The 23,411-nt window shown below is 37.2% G+C and overlaps 1 protein-coding gene across 2 annotated transcripts in view; it reads right to left on the reverse strand.

Moving 5' to 3' along the window:
- CNTN5 (contactin 5) overlaps window positions 1-23,411 on the reverse strand; it is a 1,343,728-nt gene that overhangs the window by 86,266 nt on the left and 1,234,051 nt on the right. For both annotated transcript variants that reach the window (XM_003253028.3, XM_003253029.3), the window contains one exon: window positions 14,394-14,552. In XM_003253028.3, coding sequence (XP_003253076.1) covers window positions 14,394-14,552 — 159 coding nt within the window. The remainder of the gene's footprint in view (window positions 1-14,393; window positions 14,553-23,411) is intronic.

Raw genomic sequence — 23,411 nt, forward strand, 5'->3', positions numbered from 1 at the left:
TATGGACTAATGTGTCCTCCTGAAATTCATCTTTTAAAGTCCTAACCCCTAATGTGGTTGTATTTAGTGATAGAGCTTCTAATTAAGTAATTAAGGTTAAATGGTCATAAGAGTGGGGCTGTGATCTTAGTGTCCTTATAGGATGAGACACCAGAGCTCTCTCTCTCTCTCTCTCTCTCTCTGTGTGTGTGTGTGTGTGTGTGTGTGTGTGATCTATGTGAAAACACAGTGAGAAAGCAACTTGATGTTGGAACTCCCAACCTGTAGAACTGTAATAAAGTAAATTTCTGTTGTTTAATCCATTCAGTCTGTGGAATTTTGTTATGGCAGCCTGAGTTGACTAATACACTGACCCTACCATAGTACTTCTGATTCCTCTTACTCTATATAATTTATTTTCCCCCATAGTACTCATCACCTTCTAAGATACTATATAATTTACTTTCTTATTATGTTCTCTGTTTATTGTTTGTCTTCACCTGTAAGAATACAATCTTCACAAGGGCAAGGATTTATTTATTTGGTGTTTTTCATTGATATACTGCACATGCCTAGAACACTTCCTAAAAGGTGCTCAGTAAATCTTTATTAAATGAATGAGAGTTCAAATTGCCTAGTGTGATCAGAATTGGCAATATTAATTAATTCTGCTTGAATCTTGATGTAATTATTATAAGCTTTATGTAAAATACATATAAAAATAGTCTTCCTTCCAAAGTTATGCATATTTATATCCTCCTGGTCATAACTAGAGATTTTAAAGACTCCCTTTCCAAGTCCATATCCTTTCCACCACCCTTCATTCCTCTCTTTAAAGTGAAAAAAAAAAGATTTGGAAATTCTAAATTCCCTGTTACTTGTAAGAGATATAAAATAATTATAAGTATTAATTGAAGGTATTATTATTTTGGTGAAATAAAATGCAATAGGAAAGAAAGTAAAAACTTTCTCTTTTTACAATTAAGATTTTGATTTGAAATGCAATATTGTTTGAATTTGAAATGAAAGATTAAGGATAATGGAGGATTTATACCAAAGGAGGTATTTTACAAGTCTTGCAGCATCTTTTTATAAAGTTATTGTTTCCGGAACTTTAGGGACAACTTGGTTCCAAAGAAAACATTGTGCATCAGAGAGAACATGACAGCAACTAAAGACATTGGAAGACCTCATATTGACTCAGGGAAAGCATCTTGTCGAAATGCCTTTCCAAGCAAAAGAATCACATCCAAGACTATTTATTTTGAGACAAGATCTCATTCGGTTGTCCAGGCTGGTCTCAATCTCCTGGCTCTAAGTGATCCTCCCACATCAAGATGTCCCAAAGGGCTGAGATCACAAGTGTGAGCCACCCAAACCCAGCCACCAATTTAATTAATAAAATACCAAATAAATCTGTTCAGTTGAAAAATGTAACCAATAAATCTCTGCAAAACATATCCACAGATAGAAGACATATCCACTGATAGAAGAATATTTAAGAAGCATATCTGAGTTAAGTAAACAAAGACCAATGAATTCTATGATTATAGGCAATTTGATATTCCTAAGTAGACATAATAAAAAACTATGTCAGCTAATGCTCCTCAGCAGTATAAAAAAGAAGTCAGGTTTCTAAGTCAAAAGCCATTTGCTTGAGTGGAAAAGAGGTCTGCAAGTGAAGTGATCTATTTGTTATAGCTGTTTGCATACTTTTTTCAAAATAAATACGTTATGCTCATTTACATTTTAGTCTCATTTCCAGGAGGCGGTATTCATACGTTAATTCCAAGATGTGCTCAGCTAGAGGGTTCACATGGAACCTCTCACTTCATTTGCCAAAAATGAGAAACTCATTATTTCTTATGCTCATTTTGGTATATTTTAAACGCTTTTCAAGTAGCAGATTATCAATTGCATTAACTGTATCAGCGAGTTTAAACTCCAGATTCATTTTTTTTTCTAATGGATATTGTTAAATTAGAGTTTATTTTGACTGAAATTAATTTAGAATCAGGGAGCAACTATGAAACCAAAAGACCCATGACCTAGTGGAGCTGGTGTGGCTCCAGAGAGACTTATTTCCCCATGATAGGCATGAAAGAAATTGTGAGAATGAGCATGGTACTAAAACCAGGAAGCATCTAAAAGAGCTCTTTTGGAGCATGCAAACCTTGTGGACAGCTCCTCATCAGGCTTGCCCTGAGGACAGCATGCCTCTGCCAATAGCTGCAATTAAGGGTGCATTTTGGAGAAATGAGTTAGAAGAGGACAGATCTAGTGAGAGCCCTAGCACCATGAAGGGTAAATACAATTGATCACTTGCAGAAATTGTTTTCTGAAGGAAAACTTTTGTATAAGTACAGCACAATTGTAGGGTTTTTAGAAGTGTTGTTCTTGCTGAATTGAATTAAAAAAGAACTGAAAAATATCACCATCAGAAAGTGGGCAAAGGATATGAACAGACACTTCTCAAAAAAAGACGTTTATGTGGTCAACAAACATATATAAAAAAACCCACAACATCACTTATCATTAGAGAAATGCAAATCAAAACTACAATGAGATACCATCTTATGCCAGTCAGAATGGCGATTACTAAAAAGTCAAGAAAAAACAGATGTTGGTGAGGCTGTGGAGAAATAGGAACACTTTTACACTGTTGGTGGGAATGTAAATTAGCTTGACCCTTGGGGAAGACAGCGTGGTGATTCCTCAAGGATCTAGAACCAGAAATACCATTTGACCCAGCAATCCCATTACTGGGTATATACCCAAACGAATACAAATCATTCTACTATAAAGATACATGCACACATATGTTTATTGCAGCACTATTTACATTAGCAGAGACATGGAACCAACCCAAATGCCTATAAATAATAGACTAGATAAAGGAAATGTGGCACATATACACCATGGAGTATTATGTAGTCATGAAAAAAGAATGAGTTCATGTCCTTTGCCAGGACATGGATGAAACTGGAAGCCATCATCCTCAACAAACTAACACAGGAACAGAAAAACAAATGCCACATGTCCTCCCTCATAAGTGGGAACTGAAAAATGAGGACACATGGACACAGGGAGAGAAACAACACACACTGGAGCCTGTCAGGAGATGAAGTGGGGAGAGAACATCAGGACAAACACCGGATGCATGTGGGGCTTAAGACCTAGATGACAGGTTGATAGGCACAGCAAACCACCATGGCACACATATACCTGTGTAACAAACCTGCACATTCTGCACATGGATCCCAGAAAATAAAATAAAAATTTAAAAATATTTCTAGCATTCAAATAATATTAGAAAGATAAAGATGCAACTTTACAGTAGGGACTTCTAAAACAAACATAAAAATAACAATTCAAATGCCTAAATCCTCCACACACATGATTATGTATGTTTTTATATACATACATATATATGTATATATGTATAAAAAATATATGTATATATAAACAAAAAGTAAAAACAGGTGAACTGAGAAAGAAAACCATAGGTGAGAATCAGAACATAAGTGTAACTAGCAAAGCATGGATGTAGCAGGTAGAAGATAGGTACTGGATTGCTATGGGCATACGATGAGTAGTAAAACACACATGTATTGCAATGTATCCACAAGGAAAACTTCTCTAAAAGTAAGTTGCATGGATAGTGTGGCAAGAGCAGATACGGAACATGGCTGTAGGCAAGAGGATGAGTTAGATGAGTGCACAACACCAGATCTGAAGGTGACGTCACTTCCTGGCTGCAGAGCCAAAGATTTAAGCTGTCACACTAAGAATAAGATTGAAGCACAGGGTTGAAGGTTATAAGAATTTTTGAGTAAATCTGCTCATGTGGTTTAAATGCGTCCTTCCTGAATTAACTACCATACCTAGAAATTCTCCAATTTTGGGGTCTTTAAAGGTATCACTGGGTTATAATAGATCCAGGAATGAGGCTGATATGAGCAATTATCTATAATACAAAATAAATATGTATATATGCATAATAAATATGTTTAAACACACTATAATGATCAAACTGAGGTCTAACTTAATGCTGGAGCCTGAATATCAAAGAAATTCTGAATTAAATTCTGCATATAGATAAAGAAATTTTCTCTTTCTGATATTACAGTGTTTCATACAAAAACTCAAATTTCCTTTGCCTACACAATAAAATGAACCACTTTACGCTCATAACATTCTGGTTGAGTTTTAAGGTTACTGCGTGCAAATATTTTACTGATTTCTATATTTAATTTTGAAACAGGTCAATAGAGGTCATTAGACTTTAAAACAAAAACACAGTTGTTACTCAGTATGGACAGTTGCTTCTAAAGATTCTCTTCTGTAGACTTACTGTACACTTTTCAAATACCAATATGTTAAATAAGTGTCTAGTAACTATCAAGTAAGTGTGATTTTACATATCCCTGCTGGACAGCCACATCTGGAGAGGTATGGGAAGTTGTAAAATGAAAAGAAAATGATTAGAGATGAAAAAATTTTTAAAATAATGCAACTATAATGCAAACATCTTGGAAGCAGGCATTAAAATGCTGTGCAGTGTAGTTTTATATTAGATTTTCTTTTTTTAATTATACTTTAAGTTCTGGGATACATATGCAGAACATGCAGGTTTGTTACATAGGTATACACATGCCATGGTTTGCTGCACCCATCAACCCGTCATCTACATTAGGTATTTCTCCTAATGCTATTCCTCCCCTAGGACCCCACCCCCTGGCAGGCCCCAGTGTGTAGTTCTTCCCTCCCTGTGTCCATGTGTTCTCCTTGTTCAACTTCCACTTATGAGTGAGAACATGTGCTGTTTGGTTTTCTGTTCCTGTGTTAGTTTGCTGAGAATGATGGTTTCCAGCTTCATCCATGTCCCTACAAAGAACATGAACTCATCCTTTTTTATGGCTGCATAGTATTCCATGGCATATATGTGCCACATTTTCTTCATCCAGGCTATCATTGATGGGCATTTGGGTTGGTTCCAAGTCTTTGCTATTGTGAATACTGCTGCAGTAAACATACGTGTTCATGTGTCTTTATAGTACAACGATTTATAATCCTCTGGATATATACCCAGTAATAGGATTTCTGGGTTAAATGATATTTCTGGTTCTATATCCTTGAGGAATTGCCACACTGTCCTCCACAAAGGTTGAACTAATTTACACTCCCACCAACAGTGTAAAAATAGACCGCTAGCAAGACTAATAAAGAAGAAAAGAGAGAAGAATCAAATAGATACAATAAAAAATGATAAAGGGGATATCACCACCGATCCCACAGAAATACAAACTACCATCAGAGAACACTATAAACACCTCTATGCAAATAAGCTAGAAAATCTAGAAGAAATGGATAAATTCCTCAACACATACACCCTCCCAAGACTAAACCAGGAAGAAGTTGCATCTCTGAATAGACCAATAACAGGCTCTGAAATTGTGGCAACAATCAATAGCTTACCAACCAAAAAGAGTCCAGGACCAGATGGATTCACAGCTGAATTCTACCAGAGGTAAAAGGAAGAACTGATACCATTCCTTCTGAAACTATTCCAATCAATAGAAAAAGAGGGAATCCTCCCTAACTCATTTTATGAGGCCAGCATCATCCTGATACCAATGCCAGGCAGAGACACAACGAAAAAAGAGAATTTTAGACCAATATCCCTGATGAACATTGATGCAAAAATCCTCAATAAAATATTGGCAAACCAAATCCAGCAGCACATCAAAAAGCTTATCCATCATGATCAAGTGGGCTTCATCCCTGGGATGCAAGGCTGGTTCAACATACGCAAATCAATAAATGTAATCCAGCATATAAACAGAACCAAAGACAAAAACCACATGATTATCTCAATAGATGCCAAAAAGGCCTTTGACAAAATTCAACAACCCTTCATGCTAAAAACTCTCAATAAATTAGGTATTGATGGGACGTATCTCAAAATCATAAGAGCTATCTATGACAAACCCACAGCCAGTATCATACTGAATGGGCAAAAACTGGAAGCATTCCCTTTGAAAACTGGCACAAGACAGGGATGCCCTCTCTCACCACTCCTATTCAACATAGTGTTGGAAGTTCTGGCCAGGGCAATCAGGCAGGAGAAGGAAATAAAGGGTATTCAATTAGGAAAAGAGGAAGTCAAATTGTCCCTGTTTGCAGATGACATGATTGTATATCTAGAAAACCCCATTGTCTCAACCCAAAATCTCCTTAAGCTGATAAGCAACTTAGCAAAGTCTCAGGATACAAAATCAATGTGCAAAAATCACAAGCATTCTTATACACCAATTACAGACAAACAGAGAGCCAAATCATGAGTGAACTCCCATTCACAATTGCTTCAAAGAGAATAAAATACCTAGGAATCCAACTTACAAGGGACATGAAGGACCTCTTCAAGGAGAACTACAAACCACTGCTCAATGAAATAAAAGAGGATACAAACAAATGGAAGAACATTCCATGCTCACGGGTTGGAAGAATCAATACCATGAAAATGGCCATACTGCCCAAGGTAATTTATAGATTCAATGCCATCCCCATCAAGCTACCAATGACTTTCTTCACAGAATTGGACAAAACTACTTTAAATTTCATATGGAACCAAAAAAGAGCCCGCATTGCCAAGTCAATCCTAAGCCAAAAGAACAAAACTGGAGGCATCATGCTACCTGACTTCAAACTATACTACAAGGCTACAGTAACCAAAACAGCATGGTACTGGTACCAAAACAGAGATATAGATCAATGGAACAGAACAGAGCCCTCAGAAATAACGCCGCATATCTACAACTATCTGATCTTTGACAAACCTGACAAAAACAAGAAATGGGGAAAGGATTCCCTATTTAATAAATGGTGCTGGGAAAACTGGCTAGCCATATGTAGAAAGCTGAAACTGGATCCCTTCCTTACACCTTATACAAAAATTAATTCAAGATGGATTAAAGACTTACATGTTAGACCTAAAACCATAAAAACCCTAGAAGCAAACCTAGGCATTACCATTCAGGACATAGGCATGGACAAGGACTTCATGTCTAAAACACCAAAAGCGATGGCAACAAAAGCCAAAATTGATGAATGGGATCTCATTAAACTAAAGTGCTTCTGCACAGCAAAAGTAACTACCATCAGAGTGAACAGGCAACCTACAAAATGGGAGAAAATTTTCGCAACCTACTCATCTGACAAAGGGCTAATATCCAGAATCTACAATGAACTCAAACAAATTTACAAGAGAAAAACAAACAACCCCATCAAAAAGTGGGCAAAGGACATGAACAGACACTTCTCAAAAGAAGACATTTATGCAGCCAAAAAACACATGCAAAAATGCTCATCATCACTGGCCATCAGAGAAATGCAAATCAAAACCACAATGAGATACCATCTCACACCAGTTAGAATGGCCATCATTAAAAAGTCAGGAAACAACAGGTGCTGGAGAGGATGTGGAGGAATAGGAACACTTTTACACTGTTGGTGGGACTGTAAACTAGTTCAACCATTGTGGAAGTCAGTGTGGCGATTCCTCAGGGATCTAGAACTAGAAATACCATTTGACCCAGCCATCCCATTACTGGGTATATACCCAAAGGACTATAAATCATGCTGCTATAAAGACACATGCACACGTATGTTTATTGTGGCACTATTCACAATAGCAAAGACTTGGAACCAACCCAAATGTCCAACAGTGGTAGACTGGATTAAGAAAATGTGGCACATATACACCATGGAATACTATGCAGCCATAAAAAATGATGAGTTCATGTCCTTTGTAGGGACATGGATGAAACTGGAAACCATCATTCTCAGTAAACTATCGCAAGGACAAAAAGCCAAACACTGCGTGTTCTCACTCATAGGTGGGAATTGAACAATGAGAACACATGGACACAGGAAGGGGAACATCACACACTGGGGACTGTTGTGGGGTGGGGGGAGGGGGGAGGGATAGCATTAGGAGATACACCTAATGCTAAATGACGAGTTAATGGGTGCAGCACACCAACATGGCACATGGATACATATGTAACAAACCTGCACATTGTGCACATGTACCTAAAACTTAAAGTACAATAAAAAAATAATAAAAAAAGAGAATTTTAAAAGAAAAACATAAAATAGAATGGAGTTTTGAATTTTTGTAATTAAAAAATTATATAAGAATTTATGCATATTATAAAAGACTTGGAAATTAGGAGAAAAAACATCAATAGTCCCAAGACCTTAATCACAATCACTTTTATTATTTGGTGTGTTTTCTTTCTTATATTAAAATGCATTTAAAAACAAACAAAAAAAATGTTCCTATTTCTTCACATCAGCTCCAGCATCTGTTGTTTCCTGACTTGTTAATGACGCCATTCTAACTGGCATGAGTTGGTTTTGTGGTTTTTATTTACATTTCCCTAATGACCAGTGATGATGAGCTTTTTTTCATACGTTTGTTGGCTGCATAAATGTCTTCTTTTGGAGAAGTGTCTGTTCATATCCTTTGCCCACTTTAATGGGGTTGTTTTTTCTTGTAAATTTGTTTAAGTTCTTTATAGATTCTGGATATGAGCCCTTTGTCAGATGAGTAGGTTGCGAAAATTTTCTCCCATTCTGTAGGGGCTATTCACTATCATGATAGTTTCTTTCACTGTGCCGAAGATCTTTAGTTTAATTAGATCCCATTTGTCCATTTTGGCTTTTGTTGCCATTGCTTTTGGTGTTTTAGACATGAAGTCCTTGCCCATGCTTATGTCCTGAATGGTATTGCCTAGGTTTTCTTCTAGGGTTTTTATGGTTTTAGGTCTAACATGTAAGTCTTTAATCCATCTTGAATTAATTTTTGTATAAGGTGTAAGGAAGGGATCCAGTTTCAGCTTTCTACATATGGCTAGCCAGTTTTCCCAGCACCATTTATTAAATAGGGAATCCTTTCCCCATTGCTTGTTTTTGTCAGGTTTGTCAAAGATCAGATAGTTGTAGATATGCGGCGTTATTTCTGAGGGCTCTGTTCTGTTCCATTGATCTATATCTCTGTTTTGGTACCAGTACCATGCTGTTTTGGTTACTGTAGCCTTGTAGTATAGTTTGAAGTCAGGTAGCATGATGCCTCCAGTTTTGTTCTTTTGGCTTAGGATTGACTTGGCAATGCGGGCTCTTTTTTGGTTCCATATGAACTTGAAAGTAGTTTTGTCCAGTTCTGTGAAGAAAGTCATTGGTAGCTTGATGGGGATGGCATTGAATCTATAAATTACCTTGGGCAGTATGGCCATTTTCACGATATTGATTCTTCCAACCCATGAGCATGGAAGGTTCTTCCATTTGTTTGTATCCTCTTTTGTTTCATGGAGCAGTGGTTTGTAGTTCTCTTTGAAGAGGTCCTTCACATCCCTTGTAAGTTCTATTCCTAGGTATTTTATTCTATTTGTGGCAATTGTGAATGGGAATTCAGTCATGATTTGGGTCTCTGTTTGTCTATTATTGGTATATATGAATGCTTGTAATTTTTGCCCATTGATTTTTGTATCCTGAGTCTTTGCTGAAGTTGCCTATCAGCTTAAAGGGGTTTTGGGCTGAGACAATGGGGTTTTCTAGATATACAATCATGTCATATGCAAAGAGAGACAATTTTACTTCCTGTCTTCCTATTTGAATACCCTTTATTTCTTTCTCTTGCCTGATTGCCCTGGCCAAAACTTCCGAAACTATTTTTAATAGAAATGGTGTTGGAGGGAATCCTTGTCTTGTGCCAGTTTTCAAAGGGGATGCTTCCAGTTTTTGTCCATTTAGTATATTAGCTGTGTGTTTATCCTAAATAACTCTTACTATTTTGAGATATGTTCCGTCAGTACTTTATTGAGAGTTTTTAGCATGAAGTGTTGTTGAATTTTATTAAAGTCCTTTTCTGCATCTATTGAGATAATCATGTGGTTTTTGTTATTGATTCGGTTTATGTGATGGATTATGTTTATTGGTCTGCATGTGTTGAGCCAGTCTTGAATCCCAGGGATGAAGCTGACTTGATCATTTTGGATAAGCTTTTTGATGTGCTGCTGGATTTGATTTGCCAGTATTTTATTGGGGATTCTCCCACGGATATTCATCAGGGATATTGGCCTGAAATTTTCTTTTTCTGTTGTGCCTCTGTCAGGTTTTGTTATCAGGATGATGTTGGCCTCATAAAAGGAGTTAGGGAGGAGTCAGTCTTTCTCTAATATTTGGAATAGTTTCAGAAGGAATGGTACCAGCTCCTCTTTGTACCTCTGGTAGAAATAGGCTGTGAATCTGTCTGGTCCTGGGCTTCTTTTGGTTGGTAGGCTATTAATTACTTCCTCAGTTTCAGAACTTGTTATTGGTTTATTCAGGGATTCAAGTTCTTCTTGGTTTATTCTTGGGAGGGTATAGGTGTCCTGGAGTTTATCCATTTCTTCTAGATTTTCTAGTTTATTTGCATAGAGGTGTTGACAGTATTCTCTGAGGGTAGTGGTATTTCTGTGAGATCAGTGGTGATATCCCCTTTATCATTTTTTATTGTGTCTATTTGATTCTTCTCTCTCCTCTTCTTTATTAGTCTGGCTAGTGGTCTATCTATTTTGTTGATCTTTTCAAAACACCAGCTCCTGGATTCATTGATTTTTTTGAAGGGTTTTTGTTTCTCTATCTCCTTCGTTTCTATTGTGGTCTTAGTTATTTCTTGTCTTCTGCTAGCTTTTGAATTTGTTTGCTCTGGCTTCTCTAGTTCTTTTAATTGTGATTTTAGGGTGTTGATTTAAGATCTTTCCCACTTTCTCCGGTGGGCATTTAGTACTATAAATTTCCTTCTAAACACTGCATTAGCTGTGTCCCAGAGGTTCTAGTATGTTGTCTCTTTGTTCTCGTTTATTTCAAAGACCTTATTTATTTCTGCCTTAATTTCATTATTTACCCAGTAGTCGTTCAGGAGCAGGTTTTTCAGTTTCCATGTAGTCGTGTGGTTTCCAGTGAGTTTCTCAATCCTGAGTTCTAGTTTGATTGCACTATGGTGTGAGAGACTGTTTGTTATTACTTCCATTATTTTGCATTTGTTGAGGAGTGTTTTACTTCCATTTATGTGGTCAATTTTAGAATAAGTGCAATGTGATGCTGAGAAAAATGTATATTTGTTGATTTGGGGTGGAGAGTTCTGTAGATGTTTATTAAGTCTGCTTGGTCCAGAGCTGAGTTCAAGTCCTGAATATCCTTGTTAATTTTCTGTCTTGTTCCTCTGTCTAATATTGATAGTGGGGTGTTAAAGTCTCCCACTATTATTGTGTGGGAGTCTAAGTCTCTTTGTAGGTCTCTAAGGACTTGCTTTATGAATCTGGATGCTCCTGTATTGGATGCATATATATTTATTATAGTTAGCTCTTCTTTTTGCATTGATCCCTTTACCATTATGTAATACCCTTCTTTGTCTTTTTTGATCTTTGTTGGTTTAAAGTCTGTTTTATCAGATACTAGGATTGCAACCCCTGCTTTTTTTTGCTTTTCATTTGCTTGGTAAATCTTTCTCCATCCCTTTATTTTGAGCCTATGTGTGCCTTTGCACGTGAGATGGGTCTCCTGAATACAGCACACTGATGGGTCTTGACTCTATCCAATTTGCCAGTCTGTGTCTTTTAATTGGGGCATTTAGTCTGTTTATATTTAAGGTTAATATTGTTATGTGTGAATTTGATCCTGTCATTATGATGCTAGCTGGTTATTTTGTCTGTTAGTTTATTCAGTTTCTTCATAGTGTAGATGGTGTTTACAATTTGGTATGTTTTTGCAGTGGCTGTATTGGTTTTTCCTTTCCATATTGAGTGCTTCCTTCAGGATCTCTTGTAAGGCAGGCCTGGTGATGACAACATCTCTCAGCATTTGCTTTTCTGTACAGGATTTTATTTCTCCTTCGCTTATAAAGCTTAGTTTGCTGGATATGAAATACTGGGTTGAAAATTCTTTCTTTAATAATGTTGAATATTGCCCTCCACTCTCTTGCGGCTTGTAGGGTTTCTGCAGAGAGATCCACTGGTAGACTGATGGGATTCTCTTTGTGGGTAACCCGACCTTTCTCTCTGGCTGCCCATTCCTTCATTTCAATCTTGGTGAATCTGATGATTATGTGTCTTGGGGTTTCTCTTCTCGAGGAGCATCTTTGTGGTGTTCTATTTCCTGAATTTGAATGTTGGCCTGTCTTGCTAGGTTGGGGAAGTTCTCCTGGGTAATATCCTGAGGAGTGTTTTACAACTTGGTTTCCTTCTCCCTGTCACTTTCAGGTACACCAATCAAATATATGTTTGGTCTTTTCACATAGTCCCTTATTTGTTGGAGGCTTTGTTCGTTCCTTTTCATTTGTCATATTCATTCTCCATCCAGTTTTGTTCCCTTGCTGGCGAGGAGTTGTGATCCTTTGGAGGAGAAGAGGCATTCAGGTTTTTGGAATTCAGCCTTTTTGTGCTGTTTTTTTCTTCATCTTCATGGATTTATCTATCTTTGGTCTTTGATGTTGGTGACCTTTGGATGGGGTTTCTGTGGGCGTCCTTTTTGTTAATGTTGATGGTATTCCTTTCTGTTTGTTGGTTTTCCTTCTAACAGTCAGGTCTCTCTGCTGCAGGTCTGCTGGAGTTTGCTGGAGGTCCACTCCAGACCCAGTTTGCCTGGGTATCACCAGCAGAGGGTGCAGGGCAGCAAACATTGCTGCCTGTTTCTTCCTCTGGAAGTTTAGTCCCAGAGGGGCACCCACCAGATTCCAGCCAGAGCTCTCCTTTATGAGGTGTCAGTCACAACTCCCTGCTGGGAGTTGTGTCTCAGTCCAGAGGCACGGGGGTCAGGGACCCACTTGAGGAGGCGGTCTGTCCCTTAGCAGAGCTCGAGCACTGTGCTGAAAGATCTGCTGCTCTTTTCAGAGCTGGCAGCAGAACACTTAAATCTGATGAAGCTGCGCCCACAACTGCCCCTTCCCTCTGGTGCTCTGTCCCAGGAAGATGGGAGTTTTATCTATAAGCCCCTGATTGGGGCTGTTGCCTTTCTTTCAGAGATGCCCCACCCAGAGAGGAGGAATCTAAAGAGGGAGTCTGCCTATAGCAGCTTTGCTGAGCTGCAGTGGGCTCTGCTCATTGCAAACTTCCAGGTGGCTTTGTTTACACTGTGAGGGTAAACCACCTACTCAATCCTCAGTAATGGTGGACACGCCTCCCCCTGACCAAGCTCAGGCATCCCAGGTCAACTTCAGACTGTTGAGAATTTCAAGCCAGTGGATCTTATAGCTTGCCGGGCTCCATGGGGGTGGGATCTGCTGAGCTAGACCACTTGGCTCCCTGGCATCAGCCCCCCTTTCTAGGGGAGCGAATGATTCTGTCTCACTGGCATTCCAGTTGCCACTGGGGTATGAAAAAACACTCCTGCAGCTAGCTCAATGTCTGCCCAAATGGCTGCTCAGTTTTCTGCTTGAAACCCAGGGCCCTAGTGCCATTGGCACCTGAGGGAATCTCCTGGTCTGTGGGTTGTGAAGACTCTGGGAAAAGTGTAGTATCTGGGCTGGTGTGTACTGTTCCTCATGGCACAGTCCCTTACGGCTTCCCTTGGCTAGGGGAGGGAGTTCTCTGACCCCTTATGCTTCCTGGGTGAGGCAACGCCCCACCCTGCTTCAGCTTGCCTCCATGGGCTGCACCCACTGTCTAACCAGTCCTAGTGAGATGAGCTTAGTACCTCAGTTGGAAAGGCAGAAATCACCCACCTTCTGCATTGATCTCATTGGGAGCTGCAGACCAGAGCTGTTCTTATTCAGCCATCTTGCCAGCCACTAGATTTTCTTTTTATAAATAAAACAGATGTATGACTAAAAAGAAGTAGCACAAGGAACTGAGCTAATGAAACTGATCTATATCCTGATTGTCTCAGTTGTTACTTGAGTCTACATAATAAAATTTCATAGAATCTCATATAAATATACACTAAAACAATTGCATATCAAAACTAGTGAGATCCTAGTAAGATCTGAAGCTTAGTTAACATCAATTCACCAACATCAACTCCTGATTTGGTAATCGTACTATGGTTATGTAAGATTTTATCATGGCAGGAAGCTGGGGAATGGGTCCACAGGAACTCTGTACTATTTTTGCAACTTCTTTGTGAGTTTAAGGTTATTTCAACAAACAAATAAGCCAACATGATATAGTCCCTCTTTGGGAACTGAAAAGAGGAAAGCAAGGTACCTTGCTCTTCTCAGGTTCATAAAAAGAAGCAAAGAGTTGTCAATATTGTAATAAATAAAAAAGAGATTTCAGAATCCAGAAAAGATCCTAGTAAGACCTTAGCCAAATATAGCTTATGAGATAGAAGGCCACTCTGGTTATATCTGATGTTGCTTTCGTGCCTCTTACCTGTCTTTACTGTTTGCCAGCCCAGGGAAAATGGGCTGCGAGCTTGAAGGTTGTAGGAGGAGATTGGGCTGTGGTTGTCAGCTGCTGGGCTCCAGGACAGTGTGGCTGTACTTTCGGTGATTTCCTCAACAATTACTATCCCAGGTGGGCCTGGGGGACCTATAGGTCAAAGGCAATGGATAAAGTTACGCACAAATTATTATCGGGAGCCATGAGAAATTATATTTCCAATATGCAGCACATCAAACTATGTAGTCATCTTAATGAAATATGAATTTAGTAATTAAAATTGACAAAAAAAGTCATGGATGCAAGTTGGAGTCTAGGATTTCTGGGGGAAACTTAATTGTAGATTTGATTTCTTTCTGATACTTTGTGCCCAGGGGCATTTACCAATTAGCATTATATTTTATAGAAAAAGAAAAAAATAATGAGAAACAAACACAAACGTGTGAATGCCAGTATCAAATGCAGCTGCTGAAATCAATCAGTTTACAGAGGCAGCAACAGAAAATGATAGGCAATGCTATCAGAGACAAAAAAAAAACTCATCCTTACTAAAATATTACAAGTGGATAGAGCTAATGTTCATGTTCAGAGAACATACAGTGTACAAGCCCTGTGATGTGTACTATCAAGTACACATAGCTTAGACTCTTAACAAGGGAGATACAAAAGGTTCTGAAATAATGATAGTATAGACAAGGTGAGGACATATGCCAGACATGAGACATACATAAAGTTCTGTAGGGAGTTCAAAGGAGACTGTGATCTATGATTAGCTTCCTTTTTTTCTTGGTAGGAGTGGGGAGGTAGTGAATAAAAGAGGATTAATTCCCTTTTGATTATGAAAGAATGCTATAGAATAGTATTGGCTAATCTGTGTGCATATGGACTTCATCTTTAAGAACAATTATAATCAGATTTGAGGAGAAATGTGCCATTGTGTTTTTATTTCTAGCAGTGATTTTGAATAGTATTTTAAAAATGCACAAGTATTTATATTTTAGTGGCTACAAAGCAATGCCAGTTCTTCCATTCCATAGTATGGGCAATTAAAGTCACAATAATGCTGTATTTTGAACTTCAAAAACTTAAGTATTTTAAGTATTTTCTGAGTTGGTCTTTAGGTAGCAACTGCTATCTGGATTTGTTGATTAAGAGACATGAGCTAAACGCTAAGAAATAGTTGCATGCTGAACAGATGGAGGAGTTGGTGAAGACTTTTGAATAGAGAATATCAACAATACAGGTTCAGTAAGATGGAGAAAAAGTTTAAAAGCCTCATTGGGGCAAATGACATTTTTAGAAAATAAGGAATGAACTTTTTTTTTTTTTTTCCCAAGGCCGAGAAGAACCACCAGCAGATGCAAGAGACTAAAGATATAGAAGATAGAGACTATTCTATCAGGAAGGTGACTGAAAGTTGGGATTGTGGGCAAAGGTCTAGGGGGCGACCTTGAGAAGAAATGACAATTTTTTCCTCTAAGATAAATGAAGGAAGAAACAGCAAAATAATTAAAGTTTTCGAGATGGTAAGGGGAAAAGTTGAGAGAGCTCATTTTGGAAGGTACTCATTTTTTAAACTTAAGAATATAAGGCTGTCTACAAAAGTTAGGGTGATTGGGGGAAATTAGATTGGGGGCTGGAGGATAACAGGAAAGTTTTGGAATAGCACATGATAGAAGTGGAAGGATGCAATGACGAGAAAATACAAAGATTCTAGAATAGTACTAGAGTTGAAGTTTGATTAGATGGCATCATTTTGAAGTGAAACTGACCAATTCAGTAAAGATAGGAAAGTCAGGACCAAGACCAGGAAAGCAGTCAGTAGGGTCCATTCAGGATTGGGAGTTTGTAATTCTGATATTGTTTATCATCAAATATGACAATGCTGTGGTAACCGTGGAGTCAAGTCAGATGAAGCCAAAATGGGGCTGACAGGCTAGAATAAAAAAAAAAGGAGTCAAGGAGACTGGATTGTTATGGGGGGGGGAATATAAGAGTAGGAATTGTGTTGCAAGAGAAAATTGACAGATTTGTGATTTTAGAGGTAGGGTGGTTTGAGTAAGAAGTTGGTTTTCGTTTATCTAAAGCAAAGTTGAGAATATTATTACAGGGTTTATAAGGTCTAGGATTTATGAAAAAATATGTCTATTGCATCGCCCAATTATCAATGTTGAAGCCACTAAAATAGCGACTAATGATAGGGTAAAGAAAATAAATGAGATCCAGGTGTTGAAGAAGATGTCTAACAAGTTTTTAGACTGTGGTGACAGGATTGTGGAGGAGCATCTACAATACATTATAATGATATAATAGTGAGAAGAATATTAACTATAATAATACTAATAGCTGTGAAATTCTCACTGTATTGTACTGTATTAAGGTGCTTACTAAGTGTTTGCAAACATTAAATTGTTCATGTACTTCTTCGCCACTGTGAGGTGGGCATTGTTATCCCCATTTCATAGAGGAGGTAATGGAATCTCAAAGAGATTACTTAGTTAATAAATAATAATAAATTATTTAGTCAATAACCTTATTATATGTTAAGTTTTATGGCAGGCACTGGGTATCAGAGAGTTCATTCTAATGAGAAGTTAATTGCTCAAATCACTGTGCTAGGGAACAGCACAGCTGAGATTTAAATTTGGATGTGATTGTAAATCCTAATTTCTGGAAGGAAACAAGGAGTACGGAGACCTTTACTTTTCACTGTTAATTTAGAAAGTATCTTCAACCGAAGAAAGAAAGAGAAAAAGTATGTGTTAGGGAACACATACAAGCCACACTTTATGTGGTAGAGATAGAGATGGCATTTGAAGAAAGCATTAATCACTTTGAGTCTGCCTATGTATAAGGTGGCCACTATCACTTCCTTTACTCCCTGAACATGCAAGCCATTCTGCCATTGAACGGTGGAGTCAATTTTTTCACCTCCATAAATCTGAGCTGGCCTGTGACTGTTTGACCCAGTAGACAATGGTAGAAATGACCGTGTCTGAATTTTGAGTTGAGGTTAAGCTTTGCATCTTTACCACAGGTTTCCTGGAATGCTTTTTATAGGAAAAGACAGTTGTCAGTCCAATTACATGGAAATTGCCATTCTGTGAAGAAGTCCAAGTTAGCCATTTAGAGAGGTCTATGGAGAGAGAGATCCAACTTGCATCCAGCTATTCTAGCCATCCAAGCCCAGGCACCAGACATGTCAGTGAAGAAGTCTTCAGATCAGACCTCATTAGGGAAAGAACAGTCTCTTCAATAAATGATTCTGGAAAAATTGGATGTCCACATGCAGAAGAATGAAACTAGACTTCCCACCCCTCACCTCATACAAAAATCAATTCAAAATGGATCAAAGAGCTAACTATAAGACCAGAAACAATAAAACTACTAGAAAAAAATATAGAGGAGGTGCTTCAGGACCTTGGTTTTGGAAAAGATTTTATGAATAAGATCTCAAAAGTGCAGGCAACAAAAGCAAAAATAAACAAATAGGATTATACCAAACTAAAAAGTTCCTCACAGCAAATGAAATAATCAACAGAATGAAAGGACAATTCGCAGAATGGAAGAAAATATTTGCAGACTATTCACATGAAAGGGGATTAATATCCATCATATATGAGGAACTCAAACATCTCAACAGCAAATAGACAAACAACACAATTAAAAAACAGTCATATCTGAAAAGACATTTATCAAAAGAAGACACACAAATGACCAACAAATATATGAAAGAAACGGTCAACATCACTGATGATCAGGGAAATGCAAATCAAAACCACTGTGAGGTATCATCTCACCCCAGTAAGGATAGGTTTCATCAAAAGGACAAAAATAACGATTGCTGGTGAGAATGTGGAGAAAAAGGAAGTCTTATACACTGTTGGTGGGAACTTAAACTAGTACAGCCACTATGGAGAACAGTACAGAGGATCCTCGAAAAACTACCAAGAGAACTGCCATGTGATCCAGCAATCCCACTATTGTGCATTTATCCAAAGAAAAGGAAGTCAGTGTATCAGAGACATCTTTACCCTTATGTTTATTGCAGCATTATTCACAATAGCCAAGATATGGAATCAACCTAGGAGTCCAACAACAGATGAATGGATAAAGAAAATGTGATATATATACACCATGGAATACTATTCATCCATAAAAAGAATGTAATTCTGTCATTTGTGGCAATATGGATGGAACTAGAGGACATTTTGTTAAGTGAAATAAGCCAGGAAGAGAAAGTTAAACACCACATGTTCTCAGTTATATGTGAAAGCTAAAAAAAGGATCTCATAGAAGTAGAAAGGACAGAAGACACTAGAAGCAGGGAAGGGAAAGGGGGAGAATAGCATAGGGAGAGATTTGTTAAAGGATACAAAAGTACAGCTAGACAGAAGGAATAAGTTCTAGGGCTATAGACCACTGTAGGATGACTATAGTTAACAATATCCATAGTTTTAAATAGCAATAATGAGGATATTGAATGTTCCCAACACAAAGAAATGATACATGTTTTAGATGATGAATATGCTAATTACCTTGATCTGATCACTGTACAGTATATGTACCAAAGCATCACTATGTACTTCCTGAATACATATAATTATTATTTGTGAATTAAAAAAAAGTAAACAAAAGAAGCTTTCAGATGACTCCAGCTTCAGCCAGCATCTACATGAGAAAATCGAGCAAGAATTGCCTGGCCTGTCAGCTGCTAAAAGCATGAGAGAAAATAACAGATTGATGTTTTAAGCTAATAAGTTTTGGGGCAGCAATGGCTAACTGGAACTTGCCTAAAGAGTGTTTTCATCAGTATGAAACTCTGTCAGGAGGACCCTCAAATATTATGAAAAAGACTTGAAATTTAGCTAATGTGTCCATATAGGAATAATTGCTAACAAACTCATTTATTAAGCTCTTCTATGTTGTTACATTTATTCTGTTTCATTCCCTCCATTCTATTTATTCATCTCTTCAAAGAGCATTTAACGACTGCCTATGTGCAAGGCTCAATGGGAGACACTGTGGAACACAACCCTTTGTTAATTTAAATAAAATAATTTGCCTCTGTATTGAAGTTCTATGAAAATGTTTAAATTAGCCCTCTTAAAGAAGGGTATATTGCTTTCATAATAGGTAATAATTAATCTAAATAATTTTTAAACTTTCAGCTGGAACAAAAAATATAATTTACAACATAATAAATCCTCTTTATTCTTTTTGATATTTGTCTATTTGCCCAAATATGGTTCTTAGAAAATAATTAGAGGGACAAAGATTTATATAACCAAGGTACTGATTGTGGCTGTGTAATTATTTATAATTATAAACCATTGTAAACAACAAATTGCCCAATAATCATGTAATGTTTAAATTCTAAATTCTTATAATGAAATATTAGGCAGCCATTAAACTGCCTATTTACTCTTCTGTAACTTCCACTTGTCTGAACATCCAACATGGTGTTTGACATACATTTAGACCCTCAATAAATATTTGTAGAGGGAAAGATGAAGAAAGGGGAAAAAAAGAAGGAAAAATAAATAAAGGAAGAAAGGATAGAGGAGTTATATTTTGAGTGTGGAATGTTGTATAACAATTAACAAGTAAAAGAATGTTTTAAAATATGATAGTTATATTAGATGGAGATGCAATTTAAGTTTCTTTTTTTGTTAAAATATATTTGGGTTAACAGGGTTTTTTTCATCCAAGTTTAGAGTGGTAACAAAAATGACAGACTAGCTCCATGAATGAAGAAAATAATCCTTTCATATAATTTAATAATAAGGATCATCCTTATTAGAAACTGAGAGCGTTATAGCCTATGGACAGCTAACTTCTCTAAATGATGGTAAATCTGAAATACTTTTATGAATATATTAACATACAGATATTCTGAATAATTGGCAGTGTGATTTACCTTCTAAGAGAGATTAAATAAAATTTTAACCATAAAAAGGTGAAAACAAGATTTACCGTTATTAGAATTGGCTTATCAATGCTTTATTTCCGAAAAAATATTTTTATACATCATATACTGAATGCTGCCTGGCATAAGCTTCTTGTATATATTTAGGAGTGAATTACATCAACCTATTAATACAGTCAGCATTTTTGTTTTTAAGGCCTGTTAATGATTCTACTTTTGCTATTTTTTGACTTTTTAAAATAAATCAGGGGGTAAAGGTTCTCCTGAAAGGCTTTTTCAGCTAATTTACATAAGGCATCGTTGAAGATAGATTAATAAGAAGCAAACGTCTCAGTGATGACAAATGTGTGACAGTCCAGATGATATACAAATGCCACTCATTTAGTAGAAATCTCATTAAATTTTATACTTGGTTATAATGATTCAGTGTCAAATGGCCAGTAATCTGACAACTATTTTTTCCTCCTCAGGGCCAATGCTATTATAAAGGATCACTAAATTAAATACTGTATTTGGAAATACTCAATTTTGAAAAATGGGCACAGTGTGTTCATTTCTTCATGGTGAGGACTGCTGAGCAGAAGCCCTCAGCAGAAGCCATGTTCTCATGGATTCAATCTAGCCTCAATCAAGGGTTCCCCAGCATTGCAGACTGATACCAGATCAACCCTTTCTGTTGATTTAATGTTCAGTTAGAAAATCTTCCTTTGAGAAGCCATTGTCTTTTAAAGCTGAAAAGTGAATAAAATGTATATGTGTACATATATATATATATATATATATATATATATATCTCCTTGGAATCTTTAAAGCTCTTACTATAATACTGGTAATATGAAATAAAGACCTACAATTTCATATACTAATTTAGCAGTGCTAGAGAGTCATAGAATTTTTAAATTAATTGGAATCATCTAGTTTGACCATATTATTTTTCAGATGAGGAAATAGTACTTGAAAGTGGAAAATTCCTCCCTCAGAAACAGAGGCAAAAAGAGTCTTCTTGCTTTGAAGGTAAAATCATTAAAGCAGGAACAGGCTTTAATCTTGATAACTGGTCAAATTTGTCCAATTATGATAAATTCATGTGCTAACAAACAGGAAGTTTTGTATTGACTTCTTGTGAAATTATTGCTCATTCTCCTTGTAGACAGCAACTAGTGGTGCCAGGCTGTAGAGTCCTTATGGTGTGACCGTTCAGTCCTTCATGAGGAGTGCTTCTCAGAGCCTCTGCACAATGCTAAGATGAATTCTCCGTGCCAAGCAACTTTTCTGGCTTTTTCTCACATAGATAACATCACATTTTCTGTGAAATTCTGAGACCTGCTGATTCAACAAATACACCTCTTGTTATACTGTTTGCTTTATACATCTATTGTTTGTTTTCATTTTTATTTGATTTTAAGGACTTTCCTGCTTTTTTGTTTTTCTCTTTTTCTTTTCTTAGAGACATGGTCTCATTCTGTTGCCCGGGTTGGAGTGCAGTGGCATGATCGTAGCTCACTCTTGCCTTGACCTCCTGGACTCAAGCGATCCTCCTGCCTCAGCCACCTGAGTAGCTAGGGACACAGGCGCATGCCACCATGCCCAGCTAATTTTTAAATTTTTTTATAGAAATGGGGTCTCTCTATGTTGACCAGTGTGGTCTCAAACTCCTGGCCTCAAGCAATCCCAACCTTTGGCCTCTCAAAGTGCTGGGATTACAGGCACGAACCACCCTACCTGACCCCTGTTGTTTCTCCTATATAGTAGTTTTAAGTGAAAAGTTAAACTTGGTGGTATTCAAAACATTAAACAGGTCTCTGCTTTTTTTTTTTTTTTTTTTTTTTTTTTTTTGAGACGGAGTCTCGCTCTGTCGCCCAGGCTGGAGTGCAGTGGCACGATCTCGGCTCACTGCAAGCTCCGCCTCCTGGGTTCAAGCCATTCTCCTGCCTCAGCCTCTCCGAGTAGCTAGGTCTCTGTTTTAAATCATTTAAAATTAAAGTGAGAATTTTGATCCCAAATATGCTCATTATCTAATTGTTTTATTTTTAACCCTATAAATACTGTTTGAGGACAGACACTTCCAAACACATGCAGGAATATGCTCTGGAAAAAAGGGATGCAGGCATGGCAATCAATCATGGAAGCAATGTCCTAAACACATCCTAATACCAAGTGAAAAGGAGGTTTAGCTACTGTCTGGAAGATGAGATTAATGCAGAGAGATAAATTGAAAAACTCAGGCCATGGTGACTAATTCCTATTTTTATCATGCGGTTTACTCATCTACAATGAACCATCCAGTACAAAGGACCAGTTTGTGTTGACTCAATGGAAAAGGATCTGTAGAAATAGTCATGAGAAAATGTTTCAATAAAAAATAATATTTAATAATGTGACTAGACTTGTCATAGTACATTAGCTATTAATACCTGCAAAGCTGATGTATTCACCTTTATAATAAAGTTATGAAGAATTATGGTATACCCTTATTTAGGAAGTATGGTATTATTGATGGAATATCTATTTTTATACAAGATGATGTCTCCAGATATACTCTTGACATCCTGGGCTGGCAGAGTTCAACTTCATGTGGGATTGGGTCATTTCCTTCTTTACCTTCTCCTCAGATACTTTCTGACCATCATTATGTTACTCATGAAACCTAGAGGGCTTTCTTACATTTGTTTGCTATTTACTAATCTAATCTAAGTGACCTCTTCCTGCTGTTTTCAGTCTCATGAGAGTAACCAACCCTTTATACCAGGGGTAGTCAAGAATGGAAGTGAGAAGCAAACAGTTCTACTTTCCTTTTTCCAAAAGCAATTTTGCTTTCAACTAATTTGATCAAGCTCAACTTTATTATCTGTCTATTCATCTGTTACCATCATCATTATATATCCTTCTACCCATTCCTGTATCTAATCTATCACCTACATAACCTGATTCCTCAGCATGAAACTCCTGTCCCTTCTTTCTTTGCCTCTTTAACACCTATTTAGGCTTCACATTTTGAGTCTTTGCTCAGGCTTCACTAGAAGCAGACTTCTCTGACTGTCTTGCTTAAGTAAAATTCCTGTATCGCATACATTCATAGT

The sequence above is a fragment of the Nomascus leucogenys genome, chromosome 15, assembly GCF_006542625.1.
Source record: "Nomascus leucogenys isolate Asia chromosome 15, Asia_NLE_v1, whole genome shotgun sequence".
Taxonomy (NCBI): domain Eukaryota; kingdom Metazoa; phylum Chordata; class Mammalia; order Primates; family Hylobatidae; genus Nomascus; species Nomascus leucogenys.